Below are 26,681 nucleotides of genomic sequence, written 5' to 3' on the forward strand. Positions count from 1 at the left end.
GTTGCACTTTAACTTTTCCCATTCTTCTAATAATTTTCCAAAGCCAAAACAAACAAGTCTATTTACGTTAAATTTTGTTTCAATTAAGTTTTTTCTCTCACAACTGTAAATCCTTAACACAACACACTGTTTTTTTCACTGCACAACACTCTAATTTCCCATGTGATGTAGTGGAGAGGTTCTTGCTGTTTATTCACTGTCAGAGTCCGAGAGTATCACTGGCAGGTGACCTAGGGGTGCGTCGCTGGGTCGTGGTGATGGCGTACCCACTGTAGACGACTCTGAAGAGAGGCGCAAACTCACATCGAGTGGTGACTCCACCGTGCCTGATGTGTAGGGCTGTGGCTCGGAGAATGAGGGCCTGTCTTGGGAAGGCAATGGAGTGGAGCTAGGGCTGGGCACAGCGGGGGTCACAGGTCTGAAAAAGCTGTCAATGGTTGATTGACGCAAGGAATGACGATTTTGACGAATAATGATGCGCTGCCTGAAAGCGCGCACTTCCTCCACAAGTCCCAAGGGCCCCATCTCCCTGTCGCAGTCCGGGTGTTCCAGGTAGTCCAGAACGAACTCTATGAGTTCCCGGAGTGCACTCAGCTTGGGGATGGCTGGTGTCACGCTGAGAGGGGTCCGCATCATTGTCGTCGTCCTCGTCGGAACCTTCAAACTGGGTATTGACGCCTGCAACTGAAGATGCGATCTCGATATCAGACATAGTCTGATACCCAGGATTGCCCTCATCGTCATCCAACCACTCACGCACTTCGTTCACATCAACATCGTCCCCATGCGCACATAGATGTGCATGGAAGTCATCCACGTCGAAACCTTGGAAATCGTGCTCCACATCCATTCCGAGAAGCAGACGAGACCAACCATTTTCTAGAGTCTTGACAGGGATTTCCTTCCATGCACTGGCCCAGTTGTAGATGGCAGACTTGATGTTGTAGCGGCGAATGTTTTCCAAAGTCCGCTGGCCTCGTGTGTCCCATCCCTCCCTGCGCTCGTCCTCGTCCTCGTCCTCAAAGACAACCATCACCTCGTCCAGGAACTTCCGCCGGTACAGCCTCTTCCTTGCCACGATCACTCCTTGGTCCATTGGTTGGATGAGAGCAATAGTATTAGATGGCAGAAACATGCACCTAATGTGCCCATTTTCAGTCACCAACTCCTTGATGCTTGGGTGTGCAGGTGCATTGTTGAGGAGAAGGAGGGCCTTTACCTGGTCATTTGGGATTCCCAATTTCTCCGTCTGGTAATGGATGACCTCCTTGACGAAATGGTGGTGGAACCAGTCTTTGAAGATCTGGGCTGTAAACCATGCCTTCAAAGAATGGTACCAGACGACAGGAAGGACATCGATCACCCCACTAAGACACTGAGGCTACTTTGCACGGCCAACAATAACGGGCTTGAGCTGATGCATGCCGTCAGCATTGACACAACACAAAGCAGATATCCGTTGCTTGCAGAGCTTGCAGCCAGGTACACGCTTCTCCGTCTCCTTGGCTAGAGTGTTCGTAGGCAAAGAGCGATAGAATAAGCTAGTTTCATCAGCGTTGTAGACTTCACCAAGAGTGAGGCCCTCCTTGTCGATCAAGCGCTTCACAAAGAATGGTACCAGACGACAGGAAGGACATCGATCACCCCACTAAGACACTGAGGCTACTTTGCACGGCCAACAATAACGGGCTTGAGCTGATGCATGCCGTCAGCATTGACACAACACAAAGCAGATATCCGTTGCCTGCAGAGCTTGCAGCCAGGTACACGCTTCTCCGTCTCCTTGGCTAGAGTGTTCATAGGCAAAGAGCGATAGAATAAGCTAGTTTCATCAGCGTTGTAGACTTGACCAAGAGTGAGGCCCTCCTTGTCGATCAAGCGCTTCACCTTGTGCTGAAACTCGTCAACTCCATCCTCATTGGGATACAAAGCTTCGCCATGAGACTTACGGTTGGTAAGGCCATGTCGTAACTTGAACGCGAAGAGCCAACCTTTGGATGCCTTGAAGTCTAGGGCATCGTGAAGCCTTGCGAACTTCTCAGCAGCAGCCTTCAGCTCTGTGCCACGTACCATCACACCAGCAGCATGTTGCTGTTGATACCAAATCAATGTAGAGCAGTTGACTTCTGCATATTTAGAAGTATACATCACCTTCCTCTCCATGTTGCGTTTGCTTTTTGAAGAAGTCAGCCGTGTTTTGCATGAGTTTGTCGCGGGATCTCTTGATATCAAACAAAGTAGACTGGGCCAGGTTGAATTCACCGAGAATACATGAGGTAGACCATCCCGCATCCACCTTGTCCAGTATCTCCCTCTTCTTCTCCAGAGTCAAAACCACTCCCTCTTCTCAGGCGGCAGGGCCATCATCACACACACAAAGGAGAGGCACGAGAGCAGGAGGAGAGCCTGGAGCAGGTAAGGCACCACCACAAAAGCGAGCACATGGGCAGCCATGACGACAAGCGTGCACACACAACAAGAGACGGGCGGTAAGTGGGTAGGATGCACGGGTGCTCTAGCAGAAGTCAGCGGAACAACATACCAAAACACAGCTCGTCCGCGCCGCGCGCGCCAACTTCAAATTACGGGTGGGAAAAAGTCGGATTTTTATCTAATTTTTTGCGGTTTTTGGCCCATTTTGGGAATATCGGATCCTGGGATAAAAATGTCCGGTTATTTGGGATGTCCGGAAAATGGGCGTCCGGATATTGGAGGGATTACTTTGTATATGAGAGAAATAAATAAAATAAAAAATTGCCTACCCGCTGCCAGTGCGCATACATGTTTGTGTGTGTGTGTGTGTGTGTGTGTGTGTGTGTGTGTGTGGGAGGTCGGTCTACCACACACCACACAGTTAGTTTGAATCTGACAGTCGAACTGTGCTTGACCGGTGAATCGTTATAGGTGGCTTATTTTTTGCCTTCCAGTGATTGCTTGCCTTGTTTGTCAACATGGGGCCTAAGCGTAGTGCTAGTGATGCATGTGGTAACACACCAAAGCGGGCTTGTAAAGTGATGTCACTGAAAGAGAAAGTGTTGGACAAACTTAGGGAAGGAATGTCAGCGACAATTCGCCGTCAGGATGATTCCCGGTCATTTATTTACATACCAGTTTATTTAGCAAGAACAATACACTAGTTTTTTACTTATATGAGTTATAAAATCCCCCTGAAAATTAGTTATTAAAGTATTAATTAATCAGTAATAAGTATATTTATAGAATGACGGGAAATCGTCCATGTTTTGATGATGAATTGACTTTACGGATATTTGTCTCGGAACCATATGTTTGGGGTGAATGAGTCAACTGTTCGTACAATCAAGAAGACAGAACGTAGCATATGGGAGGCAGTGATGCCTAGTGCACCAGACTGTGCTAAAGTGTCTCCACCTACGCCTGTGCTTGTCAGTTTTCAGTAAGTGTTAGGGATTACTGTACTATAGTAAGATGTTTGGCTGAGAGGTGACAATAACAGGGGGGCACACATGAACAAGTTGAAAAGACAGAGCTTTGAAGGTGACCTGAACCATAACAATGCACTGCATGCTGGGGCTGCCATCTTGCCTGAGACAAGCAACAGTCACCTTGCGTGTGCCTGGCGCTTCCTGATGGCAAAATCGTTATACCGGGAAATTTATCGTAAATTGGATTTTGGGGTGGAACTTTTCTGTTGTCGTTGTAGCGAAACATCGTAAAACGAGTAATGACTGTATGCACACGTGTGCATGCACGCACACATGTACACATGCTGGAAATGGACAAGGGGGTCTCTAGCAGACCTCCTCAGGCATTTCCAGTGTAAAATGCCAAAGCAGGCAGCATGGTGCCAGTGGGCTATTGGCAGGCGAAAATGTTTGTGTGTGGCCATAATTCCACCCAGATGCATGCATTTTGTCTGGGTAAAATGGAAAAATGTACAAATAATGGTTTTGAATAGGCAGATCACAGCGTCCAGGTAATGGATTATCCGGCTAATGGACGTCTGGATAATAGAGGGGTTACTTCAGTTTTTTTTTTTTTTTTTTTTTTTTTTTTTTTGAGAGGTGAAGATACACTTGACAGGTTGATGATCGGTCAAGTGCAAGATGTCTGAATAACATTTTTGTACTGTATTTCAGGTTGTTTCAATTTGCATTAAAATATATGAAAAAGTACAAATGAAGTAGCATGCATCCAAAAACCAGTTTTGATTGTTGATTAGGGTGACTGTTGTTATTTAATTTAGATTTACCAACACATTAGTTCATAATCTCTTTACTCTTTAGCATTATTAATTGATATAACATATATCTGGGGGAGAAGTTTTGGTAAGTAATTAAGTTTCGATTCACAATACCTGTTATTTTTTTTAAATACAGTGATGTTATCCGTATGACATGTTGCATTCAGCTGATCATAACCAACCTGTCAAGTGCATCTTTGCCTCAATAAAGAGAACTGAGTATAGATTATGATGCTGCACTCAATTATTTTCAAACATGTTCCTGATATCCCACAATGGGGGACCATCATATATAACGGACCCTCGACTTTATCAGATCAGGCTTCCCCCCAATTAGTCCATTATATTGAGGGTCTTCTGTAAAAACATTATTGACCATGCCATGTGACCTTGACCTTAACCTATTGTCAAAAATAGTAGATTATCATCTAGGCTGACTCATGACCCATCCACCATGTTAGTCCATCTCGGTCTACCCTTCCTCATTATAACACCAATACATTCCAATCTCATCCTTTCTGTCAGCTCTTCAGTTGCAATCTTAGCCACCCCAGGCCTCGGATTCAAGGATGCACTACACACCCATTCAGTCATTGTTATTTGTGTGTTTCTGAGCCTTCTAATACCCTCTTCCTTTACAGCCCAGGTGTCACTGCCATGCAGCATTACACTTCTAACACTTACCACATACAAGGATCTCTTAGCTCAGAGGGAGAGCCCTCTCAGTGATAGGATAGGCAACAGCTCCCTGAACTTTCTCCAATAGCTTCATACCCTAATCACTCGGCTAGCTCCTGCCCCACCTTCAGCACATAACATGTACCTCTCAAGCATGAGCCAAACAGGGTGGTGCTCCATAGGGGAATGGGAATGCTCATGATAGGGAGAAATGGAGCTCCTGTTTCACTAGCTACCTAACCATCCCCCTTAGCTGACCTTTTCAGTGTGACGGTAACATGGAGAATAGACCAGCATACTCCCCCAAATATTTCCTCCAACTATCTTATGCACAACACCACATTTGCTTTACATATCACACAGCATACCCTATTACAACACAGGGGTTGATGCCAGCAAGGGCATGTGCCCAGAAAACTTTGCCCCTGCTACCTAGTGGCAGACTTTTAGGGAGAGGCATGACAGATAGTGGGTCCTGAGCGAGCTGAGGCTTGAACTTGTGCTACAGGGTACAGGGCATTGCAGTTCCCAGGCTGCTGCTTCTGCCCAATTGGGAGGGACCCAAACCTGGGAGTGGCACCCCAGGAGGCTGCCCTATTAGTGGGTGCATAATGGTGGGGCAGTTACAGTGCCAAGGCGGGATTGGAGGGTGTCCCTGTAACTGTCCTGGCAGGGTGCTGCAAGGCCACTACCACAGCCACTGGTAAGGCTGGTGGGCTAGGGGTCCCAAATCCATTGCCTGGACCTGGGACTGTGCATTGGGTGAGGCCTGTGGTATGTCTTCCCCCTTTATTATTACGGACTGTGACCATTAAGTACAAGAATAAGCTTCAAAGCAATCCTGAGGACATTAAATCACCCATTAGGATGAGAGTGGGTTCATGGAATGTAGGAAGTTTAAGGTAGAGCGGGGGAAGTCATTGAGGCATTCAGTGGGAGGTGGGTGGATGTGGCATGTTTGCAGAAGTCCTGTACAGGGGTGGATCAGCCAGAAAGATTGTTGGGAAAGATTGCTACTATAAGTTGTTTTGGCAGAAGGGGAGAGATGGTGTAGGTGTGTTGGCAGAAGGAGAGAGATGGATATTGGGGTGTAGGTGTGTTGGCTGAAGGGGAGAGATGGATATAGGGGTGTTGGCAGAAGGGGAGAGATGGATATAGGGGTGTAGGGGTGTTGGCAGAAGGGGAGAGATGGATATAGGGGTGTTGGCAGAAGGGGAGAGATGGATATAGGGGTGTAGGTGTGTTGCTTATGGAGAAATGGGTGGAATATGTTATGAATGTTATGAGAGTAATTGATAGGATATTAGTAGTGAAAATTTTGTTTGATGGAATGATGATTGCAATTACAGTATACTGACCTATGCTCCACAGGCAGGCTTGGATGAGGTAGAGAAGGATGGATATTGGAATGACTTAATAGATGTAGTAGGTGGTATGGGAGTTGATGAGATAGTGTTTTTTTTTTGGGGGGGGGACTAAATGGTCATGTAGGTGAAGCAGCACAAGGATATGAAGGAGTACATGGGGGATGTGCATATGGTACAAGAAATGAGGAAGGGAAAAGGATACTCAAGTTTAGGGAGGCAATGAACATGATTGTGTGCAACACACATTTTAGGAAAAGAGAGAGTAGATTGATTATGTACGAGTTTGGGGGAAATAGCAGTCAGATAGAATATTTTCTGATCAGGAGTGCTTATAGGAAGTTAGTGAAGGATGTTAAAGCTATAGGAAATGGGAAGTGTGTGCAGCAGCACAAATTTTTTTAATAGTGACATGGTGCTTAAAGAACAAGTGATGAAAAAACAGACTTATGTACCTAGGAGTAAAATGTGGAAGCTGGAAAACCAAGCAGTAAGGGATGCTTTCTATAGCGAGATGAGGAGAGTGATGGCTGAACAGGGAGCAGTTGACAATGGCATTAATGAACTGTACAGAGCCCTCATGAACAACCTCTTGAGAGTTACTGATGCAGTATGCGGTTGGACAAGAGGCCCACCAAGACATAAAGTAACTTGGTGGTGGGATGAGGGTGTACAAGCTGCACTTAAGAAGAGAAGGCTTTTCCAGGCGTGGAAGAAAGGTAGTAATAAGGAGGAATACTTGGCTGCCAAGCATAGGGCTAGAAGAGAGGTATACAGGGTGAAGTCTGAGTCACAGAATCTTTTGTTTGATAACCTTAATTGTGTGGATGGAATAGTTGGTGAGTGGGGTGTGCCTGCTGAGATAGATGAGAATGGGAGTGCGTTAGTGGACATTTGTGCTGGGAGGGGGTTGGTGATAGCCAATACCCTCTTCAGGCATAAAATGATCCACAGGTATACATGGCGAGTGATGAGAAGGGTGGGTGGTGAACTGAATGAAAGGAAGGCAATGATTGATTATGTGTGTGTGGATGAAAGGATGCAAAGATGTGTAATGGATGCAAGAGCTTATAGAGGTTGGGGGAGTGGACTTTCTGACCACTACTTGGTGGTGGCCAGAATTAGGATTCAAGTAAGATGGAGGAATAGAAGAAGGGAAAGATGAGAGGAAGGAGTAGTTGCAAGGAGAGTGGAAAGGTTACAAGAGGATGAGAAAAAGGCAGAGTATAAGAGAGAGGTGGAGGAATGATTGGGCAAATATGAATTGGAGCAGATGGGAGACGTGGAAGGTGTGTGTAGGATATTTGCAGAAGTGTGTGCAACGTGTGATGTGGTGTGTGGAAGGAAGAGAAGACGGAGGGGAGTGGGTGCAAGGAACAGCGTGGTGGACTGAAGCGGTGAGACAGGCTGTGGCACAAAAGAAGAAAGCATACAATGAATGGATGAGAAATAGGGGTGTGGAAGAAGTTGAGAGGTGGAGGAGAGAGTTATATGTAGAAAGAAAGAGAGAGGTGAAAAGTTTAGTAAGAGAGAGTAAGGAGAGAGTGGATGAGGAATTTGGAAGGAATTTGAGTGTAAAGTGGAGGGACTGTAAGAAAATGTTCTGGAAAGAGGTGAAAAGAGTAAGACAGGGTGGAAGTGAAGTTAGCAGGGGAGTGAAGGATAAAAATGGTAGGTTACTAGTGGAGAAGGGAGAAAAAGTGAGCAGATGGAGAGAACACTTTAAGGAATTGTTGAACATAGAGGATGGAAGTAATGCGAGTATAAGTGGCTGGGGAATGGCTGGGAGAAGGAGGGAGGTGAGAAGACAGGAAGAAATCAGTAGGATAGAAGTTGTGGAAGCAATGAAGAAAGTTAAATCGGGGAAAGCCCCAGGAATTGATGGAGTGTGTGGTGAAATTCTGAAGCAAGGGGGAGAGATAGTAGTAGAATGGATGTGGAAGATGTGCAGATTGGCCTGGGAGGAAGGTAGAGTCCCGGAGGATTGGAAGTCAGGTATAATTATTCCCTTGTACAAAGGAAAAGGGGAAAAAAGAAGTGTGTGGTAATCATAGGGGCATTTGTCTTTTTATCGTTTCGTTTCGTTTCGTTTTTAAAGGCTCCAACATGCTTGCATGTGTCGGCCTTGGTCACCTAAAGGCGGCTCTCCACGCTGCACGATCCATTGCAGCCTCCCTGTTCAGTCCCTTAACCCTAAGGTCACACTTAATGACCTCGTCCCATGTCTTTCTCGGTCTACCCCTCACAACCCCACCCCCAATATTAACACTTCTCACCTTCCTCACCCAATTATCATCCCCCATCCTCTCCACATGTCCAAACCACCTCAATCTACCTCTCCTCATCACAACACCAATACACTCCAGTCCCATCCTACCTCTCAACTCTTCCATTGTAAACCCAGCCCCTCCAGACCTTGGACGCAGGGACGCACTGCACATCCACCTAATCATTGTCATTTCTGTACGTTTGAGCCGGCGAATGTCTTCCTCCTTCACTGCCCAGGTCTCACTGCCATACAGCATTACACTCCTAACACATGCTGCATACAAAGACCCCTTAGCACGTAGGGAGAGCCTTCTCAATGTCAGGAGAGGCAAGAGCTCCCTGAACTTCTTCCAACCACTTCTCACCCTAGCCACAGAGCTAGCTCCAGCCCCACCTCCAGCACACAACATGTCTCCCAAATAACAAAACTCTTCCACACACTCAAGAGATTCACCAGCAAGTTCAATCCTTTCACGTCTGACGATCTCCACCTGCTCACCCCGGCACGCCGTACACATAAAATCAGCATTATCCCGCAGTCTACCTCTGATACCACTACATCTCTTATGCACCCATTTATCACACACACTGCACAAGATGGAATTACTTCCCACGCCCTTGTGGCAAACTGCACATGGCCACTCTCCCTCGTCTTTGACAGTACCGCCACCAACCCTAGATATCATCACTTTTGTTTTATCTGCATTTACCCTTAAACCCTTTTGCCCCATACCATCTCTCCACTTCCTAAACCTTTCCTCCGCCTCCCTTTCATTCTCTGCAATCAACACCAAATCATCAGCATACAACAACTCCCACGGGAGTCCGTTTCTAAAGTCACGTGAAAGGGCTTCAAGTACCATGATAAACAACATGGGACTCAAGACTGACCCCTGATGCACACCAACATTCACGGAAAACTTATCACTCAAATCTCCATTCACTCTCACCTGGGTGTGAGCACCCACATACATGGCCATAACCACCCTAACCAGCCACTCCTCCAAGCCAAGCTTTCTCATTGCCCACTTCACCACCTCTCTAGGGACTCTGTCAAAGGCCTTTTCCAAATCAACAAAAACAAAATAAAGATCCCTTCTCCTACCAATATATTTTTCCTGAAGCTGTCGAACAATGAATATGGCATCAGTGGTCCCCCTACCTGGCATAAACCCAAACTGCATCTCATCAATATTCATATAATAGGAAATATTCATCAATATTTATATAATAGGAAAAGTGTATGGTAGGATACTTATTGACAGAGTTAGAGAAAGAACAGAGAAATTAGTGGAGAAGAACAGGGAGGCTTTAGGAAGGGAAGAGGTTGCGTAGATCAGATATTCATTCTTAGATCATTAGTGGAAAAGTTTCTAGAGAAGGGAAAGAAGTTGTATGCGGCTTTCATGGATTTGGAGAAAGCATATGACAGGGTGGATAGACAAGGATTGTGGAAAGTGTTAAGAATATATGGAGTAGATGGGAAGTTGTCGAATGCCGTGAAGAGTATGTACAATGGTGCGAAGGCTGCAGTGTGTGTGGATGGTGAACTAAGTGAATTTTTCTCTTTGAAAGTTGGGTTGAAACAGGGATGTGTCATGTCTCCATGGTTGTTCAATCTGTACATGGATGGGGTAATAAAAGAGGTACAAGGTAGGGTAGTGGATGTTGGAGTGGCCCTGGTGAGAGAGGATAGTGTTTGGAAACTCCCTGTACTGTTGTTTGCAGATGATACTGTGTTGTTGAGTGAAAACGAAGGGGAGCTGCAAGGCTTGGTGGATGAGTTTGGGAGAGTGTGTAAGAAACGGAATCTAAAGGGGAATGTAGGAAAGAGTAAAGCGATGGTCTTTGAGAGAGGTGAAGTCAGTGAATGTACAGCGAGGTTGGATGGTGGGGAATTGGAAAATGTGAGTACGTTTAAGTACTTGGGTAGTGTGATGAGTAAGGATGGAGGTTTGGAGGGTGAAGTGCTTGAAAGGGTACAGCAGGGAAGAAAGGTTGCTGGTTCTTTGAAAGCAGTGATAAGAAACAGGGAAGTGAGCATGGAAGTGAAAAAGTTACTACATGACAGTATTGTGATACCAACTCTAACGTACGGAAGTGAAGCTTGGACGTTGTTGGAAGGACACAAGTCAAGAGTGAGAGCAGTGGAAATGAGTTATTTAAGAGGAGCCTGTGGAGTCACATGGAGAGACAGGCTGACGAATGAGGATATAAAGGAGGAATTGTGGTGTTGATGTGGATGTGATAGGAAGCGTTATGAGGAACACACTGATGTGGTTTGGCCATGTGGAGTGGATGGAGGGTGAAAGACTGACGAAGAGAGTGTATGTGAGTGAGGTGGAGGGGGGAAGACGGAGGGGGAGGCCGAGGATGAGATGGAGGGATGAGGTGGAAAGGTATATGAGAGAGGGGTGTGTGAGTTGGGAGCAGGGCAGTGAAATGACGGGGGACAGGGCGACTTGGAGGCGATTTGTTTGTGGCCACCCCAAACGGGATTGAGGCGTCTGGCAATAGATAGATAGATAGATACAATTGTGTGGATAGGAAGAATAAGATAATTAAGGTGGCAAATCAGGTGAAGAGGGATAATCGGGGTATTATAGTTGAGCAATGTGTGAAGAATGGTGAAGGAAGGGTAGTGGTGATCAGTGGGGATATTAACGATGCAAGGAGAGAGTGTTATAGCCAGTTGTTGAATGAGGAGTTTGAGTGGGACAGGGAAGGTTTGGAGTCAGCAGATTCAGTGTTTGGTCGTTGGCCTTGATTCTGCTACTGTGAGTGAGACAGTAGGCAGAATGCAAGTGGGGAAAACAGCAGGTGTGTCTGGGTTGACTGCTGAAATGTTGAAGGCAGCAGGAGATATTGGAGTGAGGTTAGTCACTGACCTGATAAATATGATTATATATGAGTGTGTTGCTCCAGGTGATTGGCTGAAGAGTGTAATTGTAAATGTGTACAAGGGAAAAGGTGATGCCCTGGAAAGAGGAAATTATAGAGGTATAATGCTTTTAGATCAGGTAGTGAAGGTAACGGAGAGTTCTAGAAGGTATGATTAGGGTAATGAAGGTAATGGAGAGAGTTCTAGAAGGTATGATTAGAGAAAGAGTGAATATTGATGAGATGCAGTTTGGGTTTATGCCAGGTAAGGGGACCACTGATGTCATATTCACTGTTTGACATCTTCAGGAAAAATATATAGGAGAGAAGAGGGATCTCTACTTTGTTTTTTGTTGATTTGGAGAAGGCCTTTGACAGAGTCCCTAGAGAGGTGATGAAGTGGGCAATGAGAAAGCTTGGGGTGGAGGAGTGCCTGGTTGGGGTTGTTATGGCCATGTACAGTATGTGGGTTTTCACCCAGATAAGAGTGAATGGAGATCTGAGTTATGAGTTTTCTGTGAAAGTTGGTGTGCATCAGGGGTCAGTTTTCAGTCCCTTGTTGTTTATCATGATACATGAAGCCCTCTCATGTGACTTCAGATATGGACTTCCGTGGGAGATGTTGTATGTTGATGATTTGGTGTTGTTTTGCTGAGAATGAAAGGGAGGTGGAGGAAAGTTTTAGGAAGTTGAAAGATAGGGGCACAGAGGCTTCAGAGTAAATGCAGATAAAACAAGAGTGATGATGTCAAAGAAGAGGGAGAATGGCCATGTGCAATTTGCCACAGGGGCATGGGAAATAATTCCATCGTGTGCAGTGTTTGTGATAAGTGCATGCATAAGAGATGTAATGCTATTAGAGGTATACTGAGAGATAATGCTGATTTGATGTGTGCGGCTTGTTGGGGAGAGGAGGTGGAGATGTCATGCATGAAAACATTGAATTTGCTGGTGAGTCTTTTGAGTGTGGAAGAGTTTTGTTATTTGGGAGACATGTTATGTGCTGGAGGTGGGGCTGGAGTTACTGTTTGGCCTGGGTGAGAAATGGTTGGAAGTTCAGGGAGCTGTTTCTTCTCCTGACATTGAGGGGGCTCTCCCAACATGCTAAGGGATCTTTGAATGCATCATGTGTTGAGAGTGTAATACTGTATGGTAGTGAGACCTGGGTAGTAATAGAAGAGGATATTTGCAGGCTCAGACATACAGAAATGACAATGATTAGGTGGATTGCACGTGCAGTGCATCCCTGCATGCAAGGCCTGGGGGCACTAGGTTTATGATGGAAGAGTTAAAAGGTAGGACGTGACTGGAGTGTATTGGTGTTGTGATGAGGTGAGGTAGATTGAGGTGGTTAGGGCATATGGAGAGGATGGGGGATGATAATTGGGTGCAGAATGTGAGAAGCGTTAATATTGGGGATGGGGTTGCTAGGGATGGACCAAAAAAGACGTGGGATGCGGTCATTAAATGTGACCTCAGAGTTAAGGGACTCAACAGGGAGGCAGCTATAAATTGAGCAGCATGGAAAGCCACCATCAGGTGACCAGCCCAATGCATGGAAGCATGTTGGAGCCTTCAAAAATGAAATGAAACGAAGGAGAAGCAACAGCTCCCTGAACTTTCTTCCACTACTACTTACCCTAGCCACAGAGCTAGCTCCAGCCTCGCCTCCAGCATGTTCCCCAAATAACAGAACTCCACGCACTCAAGAGACTTTCCGGCTAGAGCAGTCAATTTTACACCTGTTATTCTCTACGTTCTCTCCCCGACACACCACACACGTGAAATCAGCATTATTTTACAACCTATCACTTATGTATGAACTTATCACAAATACTGCACAAGATGGAGTTACTTCCCACACCCTTGTGGCAAATTGCACATGGCCACACTCTTTTGCTTTGAGAATACCACCAGAAGTCCTAGATGTCATCACTTTTGTTTTATACACCTTATACACATTTACTAAGAAGGTGTATGCAGGTGAGGTGGAGAGTGGGAGAGGGAGGAGAAGACCGAGGATGAGGTGGAGAGAGGGAGAGGGAGGAGAAGACTGAGGATGAGGTGGAGAGAGGGAGAGGGAGGAGAAGATCGAGGATGAGGTGGAGAGAGGGAGAGGGAGGAGAAGCCGAGGATGAGGTGGAGGGATGAGGTTGAGAAGTATATGAGGGAGAGGGGGATTTTTTTTTTTTTATGTGAGGAAGAAGGAACCAAAGGCTAGGAGCCCGCAAAACAGTTCCCTCTAGGAAATATAAACACAATACAAAAGAGAGCCAAATTCAAGATCTGTTCATTTTGAGATGCCTGGACACACTGCGTTTGAAAGATTGGAGATCATAGGAAGTAGGAAATACAGACAGAGAAAGACAGTTCCAGAGTTGACCCGTTGCATAAATGAAGGACTGGGAGTAACGATTAACTCTTGCATTAGAGAGTTGGACAGAAAAAGGGTGAGAGTTTATTGCTAGACGGGTGCTCGTTGTAGTGGTGGAGGGATGCAAGCAGACAGTTCGGAGGAGCAATGACCATTGAAGTAGTGATAGAAAAGAGATATAGAGGTACAGTGTGGCGAGGAGACAGAGGTTGAAGAGAGCCAGTAAGAGGAGGTGAGTTAATTAGACAAAAAGCCTTTGACTCCACCCTATTAAGAAGAGCTGTATGTGGGGAGCCTCCCCACACATGAGAGTTGTACTCCATACAGGGGTGAATAAATCCCGTGTATAAAGTCAACAACTGTGCACGGGTAAAAAAGGTACAGAGTCGGCTTAGCACACCCAATCTCTTGGAAGCAGATTTTACCAGAGATGTAATATGATCTTTCCAAGATAAATCTCGAGTGAATGAAACCCCAAGCATGTTCAAGGATGATACTGAATTGAGCTGGATATTATTAAACTGTAGTGGGTACTCCTGTGGAAGATTTTGTCGGGTTGATAGTTGTATAAACTGAGTCTCTGATGCATTAAAAACAACAAGGTTATTTTTACCACAGTCAGAGATATGAGCCAAGTCAGACATTAGGTGTGCCATAGCCTCATTCTTTGTTTGTTGAAGTAACTGCTGGGATGGACGATGTGGGAACCGAATGGAAAAGTGAAGGGTGGAATCATCAGCATACGAGTGGATAGGGTTAGATGTACAGCTTAGAATATCATTGATGAATAAAAGGAAGAGAGTTGGTGATAGGACAGAGCCCTGAGGAACACCACAGTTGATCTAGGAGAAGAACGATGGCCATCTACAACAGCGGCTATAGAATGACCAGAAAGGAAGCTAGTGATGAAGGCACAAGTAGTAGGATAGAAACCGTAAGAGGGCAGGTTGGATAAGATTTATGCCAGACTCGATCGAAAGCCTTAGAGATGTCAAGTGCATTGGCAAAGCTTTCGCCAAAGTCCCGAAAGGAGGATGACCAGGAGTTTGAAAGGTAGGTGAGAAGATCACCAGTGGAGCATCCCTGACGGAACCCATACTGACGATCAGAAAGAAGGTTATGATAGGGAAGATGCTTTAAAATTATTCTATTAAGAATAGACTCAAAAACTTTTGAGACACAGGATGTTAAAGCAATTGGACGATAGTTACGGGGTTGGGAACGGTCACCCTTCTCTGGGACTGGCTGAATAAGAGCAAACTTCCAGCAAGAAGGAAAGGTACAAGTTGAAAGACAAAGGCGAAAGAGTTTACCTAGGCAGGGTGTAAGCACAGAAGCACAGTTCTTGAGGACAACTGGAGGGACTCGATCAGGCCCATATCCCTTGTTAGTATTAAGACCTGTGATGGCTGAAAATACATCAGCTGAAGAAACTTTGATGTCAGCCATGAGGAAGGCAGAGGGGGGAAGTGATGGAGGAACAGCACTGGAATCATCTAAGGTGGAATTGGAGGAGAAGGTCTGAGTGAAGAGATCTGCTTTATCAGTAGAAGAAATAGATACAGAGCCATCTGAGTAGAAAAGAGGAGGGAAAGATGATGAGGTAAAGTTGTTAGAAAGGTTTTTGGCAAGGTGCCAGAAGGAGCGGGAAGAATTCGAGTTGGAGAGTTGAGAGCATTTAGTACGGATGAAATTATTTTTAACAGAGCGAAGAACAAACTTTGCACGATTCCGGGCAGAAACATAAAAATGATGTGATTAAAGGGTGCATTGGCTCTGGTACCTTTTATGGGCCCTCTCCTTGTTGCGGACAGCATTAGAACAAGCACGATTAAACCAAGGCTTTCTTGCATTAGTCAGAGGGTATGAGAAAGGGATGTGTCCTTCCATGCCCGAGAGAATAACCTCCGTAATGCGCAAGGCACACTCAGATGGCTCCCGGCCATGGAAGCAATAATCATTCCAGGGAAAATCAAAGAAGTACTGCCTGAGGGCCTCCCAATCTGGAGCTCCAAAGTGCCACAGTCGACGTTTCTTTGGAGGGTCCACAGGCCGTACCGGGGCGATAGGACAGATTAAGGTAATAAGGTTGTGATCGTAGGAGCCCAATGGAGAGAAAAGATTAGTAGTGTAAGCAGAAGGATTAGTAGTAAGGAAGAGGTCAAGTATGTTGGAGCTCTCTCTAGGGCGGTCAGGGATACGGGTAGGGTGCCGTACGAGCTGCTGTAGGTCATTAAGGATAGAAAAGATGTAGGGTTGTTCACCAGATGGATCAGTGAAAGGAGAGGAGAGCCAAAGGTGGTGGTGAACATTGAAATCTCCTAGAATGGAGATTTCAGAGAGAGGAGAAATGGATAGAATGTGTTCCATCGTAGAAGTAAGATGGTTTAAGATTTTTTGATAGTCAGTAGAATTAGGAGATAAGTAAACAACGCAGATATACTTAGTCAGAGTATGACAGGAAAGCCGGAGCCAGAGAGTAGAGAATTCAGAGGAATCAAGTTCAGGAACATGAGAACAAGATAAGTCGTTGTGTATATATACACAACAGCCACCTTTGGCTTTGAAATGAGTATAGAGAATGTAGGAGGATACAAAAAAGGGTTTGCCATCAGTTGCCTCAAACAGCTGAATCTCAGTTAGGAAAAGAAGGTGAGGTTTAGAGGAGGAGAGGTGATGTTCAAGAGAGAGAAAGTTAGAGGAAAGGCCACAAATGTTGCAGAAATGAAGAAGTGAGTCAGACATTGGTTCCAGGCAACTCATAGAGTCATCACCGGGAGAGGGGTGGATGGTGGGGGCATTTGTGGTCCCCCTCCCCCCCCCGGGGGACTCCTAGGCAAGGTCTAGGTTCGCCATTTTTTCTTTTTAATTTTGAGAAGGAAGTGTAGTGTGTACTGCGCTTGTAGTTTGGTGTAGACAGTTAGAGGAACTTGTATTAGAGAGAATGCTGGCCTACCTTCTGTGTTACTGAAACACTGAAAAAGTTCAGCAAGGGGGGATGGTCGAGATCTAGTCCCGAGGGCTGATGAAACAGGGGCTTCAGCTCTCCCTATCATCAGCTTTCCACCCACTTTGGGAGTACTGCCTTGCTCGACTGGGGGAGGGTAGTCAAATCGTGGGTGACAGGGCGACTTTGAGGCGTTTTGTCTGCAGCCACCCTTTGCGGGATTAGGGCGTCGGGCTATAGATAGATAGATAGATAGACTTTCAAACCCATGTGCCCCGTTCCATCTTTCCACTTCCTGCATCTTTTCTCTTCTTATCTTTGATTCTCCGCAGTCACCACCAAGTCATCAGTATACTATATCTCCTATATGAGTCCATTTCTGAAGTCACTTGAGACAGTCTTAATCACCATGACAAATAAAGGACTCATGGCTGACCTCTGATGCACACCAACAATTGTGTAAGACTTGTCACACAAATCTCCATTCATTCTTGCCTGGGTTCAGGCACCCGTGTTCATTGCCATAACCACTCTAACCTGCCACTTCTCGATCCCAAGCTTTCTCATCGCCCACTTCACTGCCTCCCTGGGGACTCTGTCAGAGGCCTTCTCCAAATCAATAAAAACAACGCTCAACTCCCTTTTCTTTCCAATTTATTTTTTTTGAAGCTCTCAGGCAATGAATATGGCTTCAGTGGTCCCCATGCCTGGCATAAACCCAAACTGTATCTCATCAGTATGTACCTTTTCCTCTTCTCATACTTTCCAGGACTCTTTTCATTACTCTGATTATGAGGTCCAAAAGTTTTATGCCTCTCCAATTTGTTCTTTCCAGGGCGTCACCCTTCCCCCAGTACACATTTGTATTTGCACTCTTCAGTTAGTCATCTGGGACACCACACATAAGCCTATATAATCAGATTTATCTGATCAGTAATTAAGCCCACTCCTTTATCTCCTGAGACCTTCAATATTTCTGCAGTCTACCCAGACACACCCACTCCCTTCCCCAATTGCACCCTGTCAATTGCTCTGCTTACAGTAAGATCAGGCAGTGGTCAAGGGTCAAACACTGGATCTGTTGACTTCATCCCTTCCCTGTTTCAGTTAGCTCCTTATTCAGTAGCCAGTTATAGTGCTGTCTTCAGGCATCTTCAGTGTCCTCACAGTCCACCAGTACCTCTTCTTCATCATTCTTCACACACTGTTTTCCTATGGTATCACTATTTTCCCTCTTCATCCGATTTGCCACCTTAAATACCACATTCTTCCTTTTGGCACAGTGTATGTTAACCAGTAAAAGTTTCTGAGAGTCAGGTTTTGCCCTTTATATCTCCTTTCTGGCTCCACACCTGGCAGCCAAATATTCCATTTTGTTACCACCCCTTTTCCATTCTCTGAAAAGCCTGCACACTGCGTTTAAAACTGAAGTTCCTCCATCTTGAATAGTGAACTATAAGTTATTAACACTGATTTATGATACTAGTCAGGTAGAAGTGCTATGGAAAGGATGTAAGAACCACTGTATTGTCATACTTGATTCTGCCATTAGGCTGTGGTAAGATGCAGAAAGGATAAAAATTTCTGACATAACTAAAGTGAATGAACTTTAATACACTACAGCTGAGTCCTGTATTCACTTAGTGATTGATTGAAATGTGCTGAGGCTCTCACATGCTTGAATGGCGGCTCTCCATGTTGCTTTTCTCTGGCAGCTTCTTTATTCAGTCCCTTATCCCCTAGGTCACACTCACTGACCTCATCCCAGGTCTTTTTCGATCTACCTCTTGCAATCCCACCCCTAACATTAACACTTCTCACTTTCTGCTCCCAGTTATCATCCCCCATCCACTCCACATGCCCAGATTATCTCAGTCTACCTCTCCTCATCATAACACCAATACACTCCAGTCCCATCCTAAACCAAGCCCACCCAGGCCTCACACTCAGGGATGCACTGCACATCCACCAATTCATTGTCATTTCTGTATGTTTGAGTATGCGAATATCCTCTTCCTTTACTGCCGAGGTTTCACTACCATACAGTGTTACACTCCTAACACGTGCTGCATACAAAGATCTCATAGCACAGAGGGAAAACCCTCTCAGTATCAGGAGAGGCAACAGCTCCCTGAACTTCTTCCAACCACTCCTCACTCTAGCCACAGAACTAGCTCCAGCCCCACCTCCAGCACATGACATGTCTCCCAAATAACAAAACTCTTCCACACACTCAAGAGACTCACCAACAAGTTCAATCCTTTCATGTCTGACAATCTCCACCTGCTCGTCCTGAAACACCACACACATGAAATCAGCATTATCTCCCAGTCTACCTCTGATGCCACTACATCTCTTATGCACCCACTTATCACAGACACTGCACAAGATGGAATTACTTTTCATGCCATTATGGCAAATTGCACATGGCCACTCTCCCTCTTCTTTGACAGTACTGCCACCAGCTTAGATACCATTACTTTTTGCTTTATCTGCATTTACTCTTAAGCCCATATGCCCCATACCATCTCTCCACTTCCTAAATCTTTCCTCCGCCTCCCTTTTATTCTCTGCAGTCAGTGCCAGATCATCAGCATACAACATATCCCACGAGAGTCCATTTCTGAAGTCACATGAAAGGGCTTCAGATATCATGATACACAACAAGGGCCTCAAAACTGACCCCTGATGCACACCATCATTCATGGGAAGCTCGTCTCTTAAATCTCCATTCATCCTTACCTGGGTGTGAGCACCCACATACATGGCCATAATCACCCTAACCAGCCACTCCTCAATCCCAAGCTTTCTCATTGCCCACTTCACCACGTCTCGTGGGACTTTGTCAAAGGCCTTTTCCAAATCAACAAAGAAAAAGTACAATTCCCTTTTCTTTCCTGTATATTTTTCCTGAAGCTGTTGAACAGTGAGCATGGCATCAGTGGTCCCTTTGCTTGGCCTAAACCCAAATATTCACCCTTTCTCAAACCATACCTTCTTGAACTCCCTCCATGACCTTCATTATCTTATTAAAAACTTTATTCCACTATAATTTCCTCATTCCAGGGCATCACCCTTCCCTATTTATGCCTTTACAGTTACACTCTTCAGCCAATCATCTGGAACAGCACACTCATAGTATGTATGTATTATGTATTTTACCTATAATATATGTCAGGACCAACTGCCTAGCCCCGGGCTTCTACGCTCCTCATGGGGCAATGTAGGATTGGATGATGGATGGATGGATGGATATCTTAAGAATTCTATACTGGATATGGTGTAGGAATGTTTAAATACTGAGATACCAGTACTGTTGCTTATATAGTTTCTTATCTTTATGCAGGTCAGAGTGGGGTGAGGAGCCAAGTATTTCCCGTGCATTGTTGGATGCCTCTCAGCCTGTGGTTCTTGTATCCAAGACTGGCCGGGCCAATGGTCTCACGATCGATTTTAAAGACCACCGTCTCTACTGGACAGACATTGACAACTTCAGTATTGAGAGCAGTGATCTAAATGGATACAACAGACAAGTGAGATCATTCTCTCTTTCTCTCTCTCTCCTTACATTCTTCATTCCCTGGAGTACTTTAGAGGCAGAGAAATTATTCAGGAAGCAGAATGGGTAATATCATTGTAGAAAAGAAATGCTTGGGAGTGCTATGGACACTAAAAGTTGAAAGAGGACAAGCTGAAGGTTCTTCTGCCTTTATGATGATAGTATCCATGTGGAAACTGAGTGAAACATAGAGGAAAATAGATGAGGGGAGAACTCAAAAATGGAAAAGCTGAGGAACAAGTTAGTAGCAACGGAATATGATAAAAATATAGTGGAAGAGTTAGGGTCAATGAACTAGGAATGACTGTAGTTACTTCTTGGTGAGAATAGCTGCAGAAAGAGTTTGATTTGGAATATTAAAGATGTGTATATATTTGGGTAGTGGTAGGTGGGGGTTCTCCCCATCCACTCCCTCAGTGTAGTGCTGCTTTGGGTGTCTGCCCTTTCCTTTCTTCCATCCTTCGTCTTCTGTCTTTCTTTCCCTCATTCTTTCCTCTTGCTTCTGCCTGTGGGTGACTCTGCACTGAGTGACAAGCCAAATGGTTTCCTGTACACCAGGAAACCATTTACTATGCTGGGTGGTAGCCATATAACCAAATTATGGCACTTGGTGGTTTAGTGGGTAATTAAGTTGCTCCAATCAGATTGAGCCTGTGTAGGTTTATATCCAAGGGGTTGTTGGGGTTTATTGCTTACGTAATGCCACTCGGAGGTGAGTGAGGCTGGTCACTCTCATCTTAAATGTCAGCACCAACTTGCCTAGCCCCAGGCTTCTACACTTCTCATGGGGCGACGTAGGATTGGATGGTGGATGGATGGATGGTATATATTTGGGTTTGCAAGATTGTCAGCTAGTAAGAATAGAACTGCTTGGTTGGATGTGGAAGTTAAAAGAATGCTTTAAAGAAAGTGTGTTGATTTCATGAGGGAAACAGGGAGTATGTTGATGATAAAAACTTTGGAGAAGGCTAGAAACGAGAAAGAAAATGGTAAGTGGCTGATTTGGGAGAGAATCTCTTCTAAGCATTGCTAGAAATAGAAAACTGGAAAGAGGTCCCAAGATGTAACTCATCTTCATCATATCATTGTCATCATGATCACCTAAGAATGATGGTGATAGTTACAGTTGCTCCTCTACTTAAGAAGTGAATCCATTCTTGTTGGTTCATAACTGAAATTTTTAAGTTAAAATGAAAAAATACCTATGACCAGATATGTACAGTTATTGACCCCATGTAGAAACTATAATACCATTGTTATGAATAATTGTTTCAAGTAAATTGAATAATTAACACCATTGTCATTAAGTCTTGATTTGTACTATACGAGGTCTGCCCAATAAAATACTGAACTTTTTAACCCTTATACTGCGGGCTTGTTTTGCTCTGTTTTGCGTGTCCCGCGGGCATATTCGGGCTCCGACACACTCTCAAAAAATATTTGCCGAAAATCAGTTATTAGTCCTAGAATATTAAAATTACATATGCATATGGCACATACCTTCAGCTTTTTCCTGGGATGTTTGTTGAGCCTTCGTCGATTACCGTAGGACTTGTGGAGACCTCTGAAGTTGGGTAATGAAGTCTCCACTTTACACTTCCCGACAACCCGTAATATGATTACCACAGCCAGATATTATCACTAGAAACACTATTCTGTGATTATCAAGTAGTTTGGGATCCATACTCCAAAAAAAAAACACTGTGAAAGCAATGAAAATTACGAGCTCGTATGACCTTCCCACTTGCGCCAGTTCACTGTTGGTATTCTGTCATTTATTATTCATAAAACCCCTCACACTTTATATTTCTATTACTATAAAACACTTATATATATCTGCAGTCTTTATCCATAAGTTTCCTTCAGTAGTATTAGTTTATTGTCACTGAAGTCGTTCAATTTTTCATTCAGTAAAATACGTAGAGAGCCACGGATTCACTTTCACTGTTATAACCTCAAGTATTTGTACTCATATTCTTATATTACTAATTATTTACATTTTCTATTGTATTTTCAATATTTACACTTCTATTTTACTTACACTATGTTATTCACTGTCACTTTCAGTAACATAAAACTATATTACACTGTTCAGTCATATGTACTGTACATCCATTGCTTTCACTTGCTATTTACACATTATTTTCACATTATTTTCCTTTCCCACTTGCACTTTTAGAACTGCTTCTGGCTGTGGTAATCAAAGAAGCAGCTAACACAGAGGGGAACCTGGCACTCAGCGCACTGCCAAGAGGTGCGTTTGTGCTCAGGTGTGCATCGGGTGGTATGTGCACACACCTGGCACCTGCAGATCGCAGCCTTCCTCTTGGTTGTGGCAGGCATTTGCACCAGTCTGTGCTGATCCATGTACGCCCTCTGCTCAAGTCTGTCGGGAAGTGTTACTGCATGGCGCCTTGGAGTTGCTGCTGTCACCCTGCCATATCTTTCAAGCAGCTGCTGAACACAAGTGCTGGCGAACAACCTCAAGGAGAAGGACTTGGGTGGCTTGACCTTCATCTTGTACAGGATGAAGGCGTTCAGCATCACCATGTCTATGAGATGCAAAAAAACTTCCCTGTACCACCTAGTAATTCTTCCTGAGGCAGTCGATCTCTCCAATCATGTCGGACTTGTCCACCAGCGCATGTTGATATTGTAGTCTAAGACAGCATCAGGTTTCCTCACAGGTTCGCCAGTCCTACGGTCGACCTTCCCACTGTCTGTCATTTCCCCCTTGTGTACGGTGGTGAGCATGTGCACGACCCTCTTGTCATGCCACTGTATTTGCCAGCATCTTCTCAGACTTGCGTAGGTGCATGTCTCCTCGCTGTGAGGTTCCTGCCTCTGGGAATTTAGGGAAGTGGGCACGATTACTCTTGACAGTGCCGCAGGAGCTGATGCCGTGCTCTGAAAGGTATTTGGCAAGTTTTGTTGCTGTATAATAGTTGTCTGTATACAGCACATGATTCCCACCAAAATACCTTTCAAGGAGCACTTTCACTACACAGCCTGAGAAGCCAAGGGGGTGTGTTTTATCAAGATCGACAGTGCTGGCTGAATAAATGACGAAGTCAAGGATGTACCCCGTCTTACAGTCACACAGTACAAAGAACTTGATTCCAAAGCGATGGCGTTTGCTTGGAATATACTGCACAAACCTAAGACGTCCTCTGAACAAAACCAAGGATTCATCAATGACAACCTTCTGAAAGTGGTGGAAGAATGTCATAAACTTATCCTTCATTCTGCTCAGAATCTCCTGGATCTTCCAGAGTGGGTCGGTTTGGGAGGGTACATCGTTGTCAGCAAAGTGCAGGTTTCCCATGATGTTCCGGAAGCGATCTCTGGCCATGTACTTATTGAAGGTGGGTGAGGGTAGTAAGGGGTCCATGGACCAGTATTCTTCCAACTCATGCTTCTTTGAGTGTGGCATGAGAAGCATGAGGGCGAAGAACACATACAGCTCCTGCACTCCCAGCATGGACCACTGTTGCATCTTGGCTGCACCTGTACCACTTGCAGCACATTGTGATTCATACCTGTCGGTCTCATCACATATGTGCTGCATGACTTCGTCATCGAGGAAGGCCAAAAGGAAGTCCACACACTCAGCATCCTTATCAAGAGTGAAGGCAGGCTATATTCCTGAGGAACTCTCGTTGAAATGGAGATGTTTAGGGACAAAATCGGACCCTTCCGTCCACGCGAAGGCGTCCAGGATTCCCTGTCGTGGCAGTGTAGGGTGGGTGAGGGTGGAGGGTGGCTGTGAGGCAGATTTATCTGGCTCAAGGTTACTCACACTGACCCTGGGTTGCCGTACAGCACTAGCAGCCCTTACTCTACTGGCAACTCTACTTTTATGGGTCAGGGATTTACCTCTTCTTCTACAGCCTGCCTTCACCGTTGATGCTGGTGGTGACTCCGACAGCGAAGACTCCGGAGAAAATTCAGCAGAAGAAGAGGAAGAAATGAGTGAAGTGGGGCTTGGGGAACGGCGAGGTGATTCACCTCAGGACTCATGGCGGGCTGGGTCACGCGGGGCCATTGTTCCGGGGCTAACCTGCCGCCTTTTCATTCCCTTCCCAAATTCCTTCCCTTGCTGCACTAACGGCTCCTTTCCCTTGGAGCTAGGGATAACTTGGGACACTGAAGCACTCATACTAGTAGTTTCTGGCACAATTTCCTCACCCGGCTCATCACACGAATTCCCCGAAGGGTCATAGTCACTACCATCATTATCATTGATAATTAGGCTAGTTCACATTCCACTGCAGAGTCACTTAGTCCTTTCTTGCTTCCCCCACGAGTTTTTCTGGGTGTAGAGGTCACGGGGCCCTTTGCAATGGGCTCAGAAGCGACATGCTTTGACCACAGAGGAGGACAAGGAACTAAATGGCGCGGCTTATCTGAGAAGGCAAGGGTTGACAGTGACAATGGGGCTGACAGCTGCTAACTTACATGCTGAGAAATTATTGGTAGGAAATCTCAGCAGTACATAAAGAAATAGGTAGTTCCAGGTGAATGTAAATGTCACTTAGGCTTCTCCCTTCCTTTCTGATATATATTTTTATTACAGAAATAGATTACAAGGCATAATTCAAAGGGGAAATTACCATGGGAATTTAGCAAATGAATGCATGTGAGGTGTTGTTGGGTGATAATTAGCCAATTCCTGGTGTATACCACTATCACTTACCTTATTTTTTTTTTGGTATATATTATTTTGTATAAGTATAGGGCATAGGGCTTATTTCAATGGATAAAATCTGTGGAAAAATCCGGGGGAGATTTGCTTAGCGCAGTGCGGCAGGGCAGGCGATAGGAAAGGGTAAAGGAGGTGAGGTAGGGAGGGGTGAGAGGGTACTGGAGGGGAGGTAGGGAAGGGAGTCAAGAACGGGGGAAAATGGCTAAATTGTCAACAATGGACGGGAGTACAGATGAGATTAGGAGTGCGGACTATTGGTGGACAGTAGCAGTACATGCTAAAAAATGATTAGTAGGAAATCTCGAAAATACAGAAAAAAGTAGGTAGTTCCAGGTGAATGTAAATGTCACTTTGGCTTCTCCCTTCCTTTCTTATATAAATTTTTTTTACGAGAATAGATTATACAGCATATTTCAAAGGGGAAATTTCCATGGGAAATTAGCGAACGAGTGCACGTGAGGTGTTGTCAGGTGATAATTAGCCAAATCAAGGTGTATAGCACTATCACTTACCTTATTTCTTTTTGGTATATATTATTTTGTTTAAGAATAGGGCATAGGGCTTATTTCAATGGATGAAATCAGTGGATAATTCCGGGGGAAATTTGCTTTAGCGCAGCGCGACCGGGGAGATGAGAGGACAGGGTAATGGAGGGGAGGTAGGGAGGAGAGTCAGGAACGGGGAAAAATGGCTAAATTGTCAACAATGGGTGGGAGTACAGATGAGATTTGGAGTGCTGACTAGTGTTGGACATTGGCAGTAATGATAGATGATACAAGCCATCACTTGTAAGCCCGGGATAATTCAAAATAACACAGAACCACAAAAGTGACGCCCTGTGGTATGATCCATTGCGCCTGAGCGTCACGACAGTGACGCCCCGCTGTTAAGGGGTTAAATAGCACACCAGCTAGCTGGCCTGATGTGATTGTGATGGGAGTGCTGTTTAGTAGCGACATTGATGTATAGTCTAACACCAGCTTTATCACATCATGTCACTTAATCATCGAGGTATATGAGCTTGAGTGAACGTGTATGTGGTGCACTTAGAGAATTTTCTTCTGCCTCTTCTGTTGTCTGAAATCGGCAAGTTTTCAGGGTGGATTTCATCTTGGGGGTGGGGGGGAGGTCCACAGGAGCCAAATCTGGAGAGCATGGCAGCTGGGGGACAATATTCGTCTTGTGCTTTGCTAAATAGTCATGAATAAAGAGTGACACGTAAGCAGGTGCATTGTCTTGGTGCTGCATCCAGGTTTTGTTTATCCTTGCCTCAGACCTCTACTTTCTCACTGTCTCCCTCAAACACTTCAGGACATCCATGTTAAATTCTTTATTGTCTGCCTGACCATGTGGAACAAACTCATGATAAACAGGGCCCTTCCTTTATATAATTAAAAAGATCAATCTCTTCATCACATTTGAGCTCCCCCCCACCTTTTCCCGGTGATGCTGTTCCTCCCTGCTGTGATGACTACCTTTAATGTTCAAGCATCGTAGCTGTACATCTACATTTTCTGTTATGGCATTCTTCTGACAGTTTTCATCAGCAATCAAATAGTCAGACAGCTCCTGACTGACTGTGACATGGTTGTCTTTTTGCACATCTGTCAGTAGACATGGCAAAAATTTTGCAGCAACATGATGTATCTTCAGTTTTATGGTTAAAATTGTGTAGCATAAACTT

The 26,681-nt window shown here is 45.0% G+C and overlaps 1 protein-coding gene across 1 annotated transcript in view; it reads left to right on the plus strand.

Annotated features, from left to right (window-relative positions):
• The window catches only part of arr (low-density lipoprotein receptor-related protein 6), an 801,354-nt gene that overhangs the window by 473,547 nt on the left and 301,126 nt on the right, over positions 1-26,681 (plus strand). Inside the window, exon 16 of the mRNA XM_080275999.1 lies at positions 20,080-20,266. Within this exon, the coding sequence (XP_080132125.1) occupies positions 20,080-20,266 (187 nt within the window). The remainder of the gene's footprint in view (positions 1-20,079; positions 20,267-26,681) is intronic.

Source organism: Coenobita brevimanus, chromosome 63 (assembly GCF_032717465.1).
Source record: "Coenobita brevimanus isolate Jiangsu-jjx chromosome 63, ASM3271746v2, whole genome shotgun sequence".
Classification (NCBI taxonomy): Eukaryota; Metazoa; Arthropoda; class Malacostraca; order Decapoda; family Coenobitidae; genus Coenobita; species Coenobita brevimanus.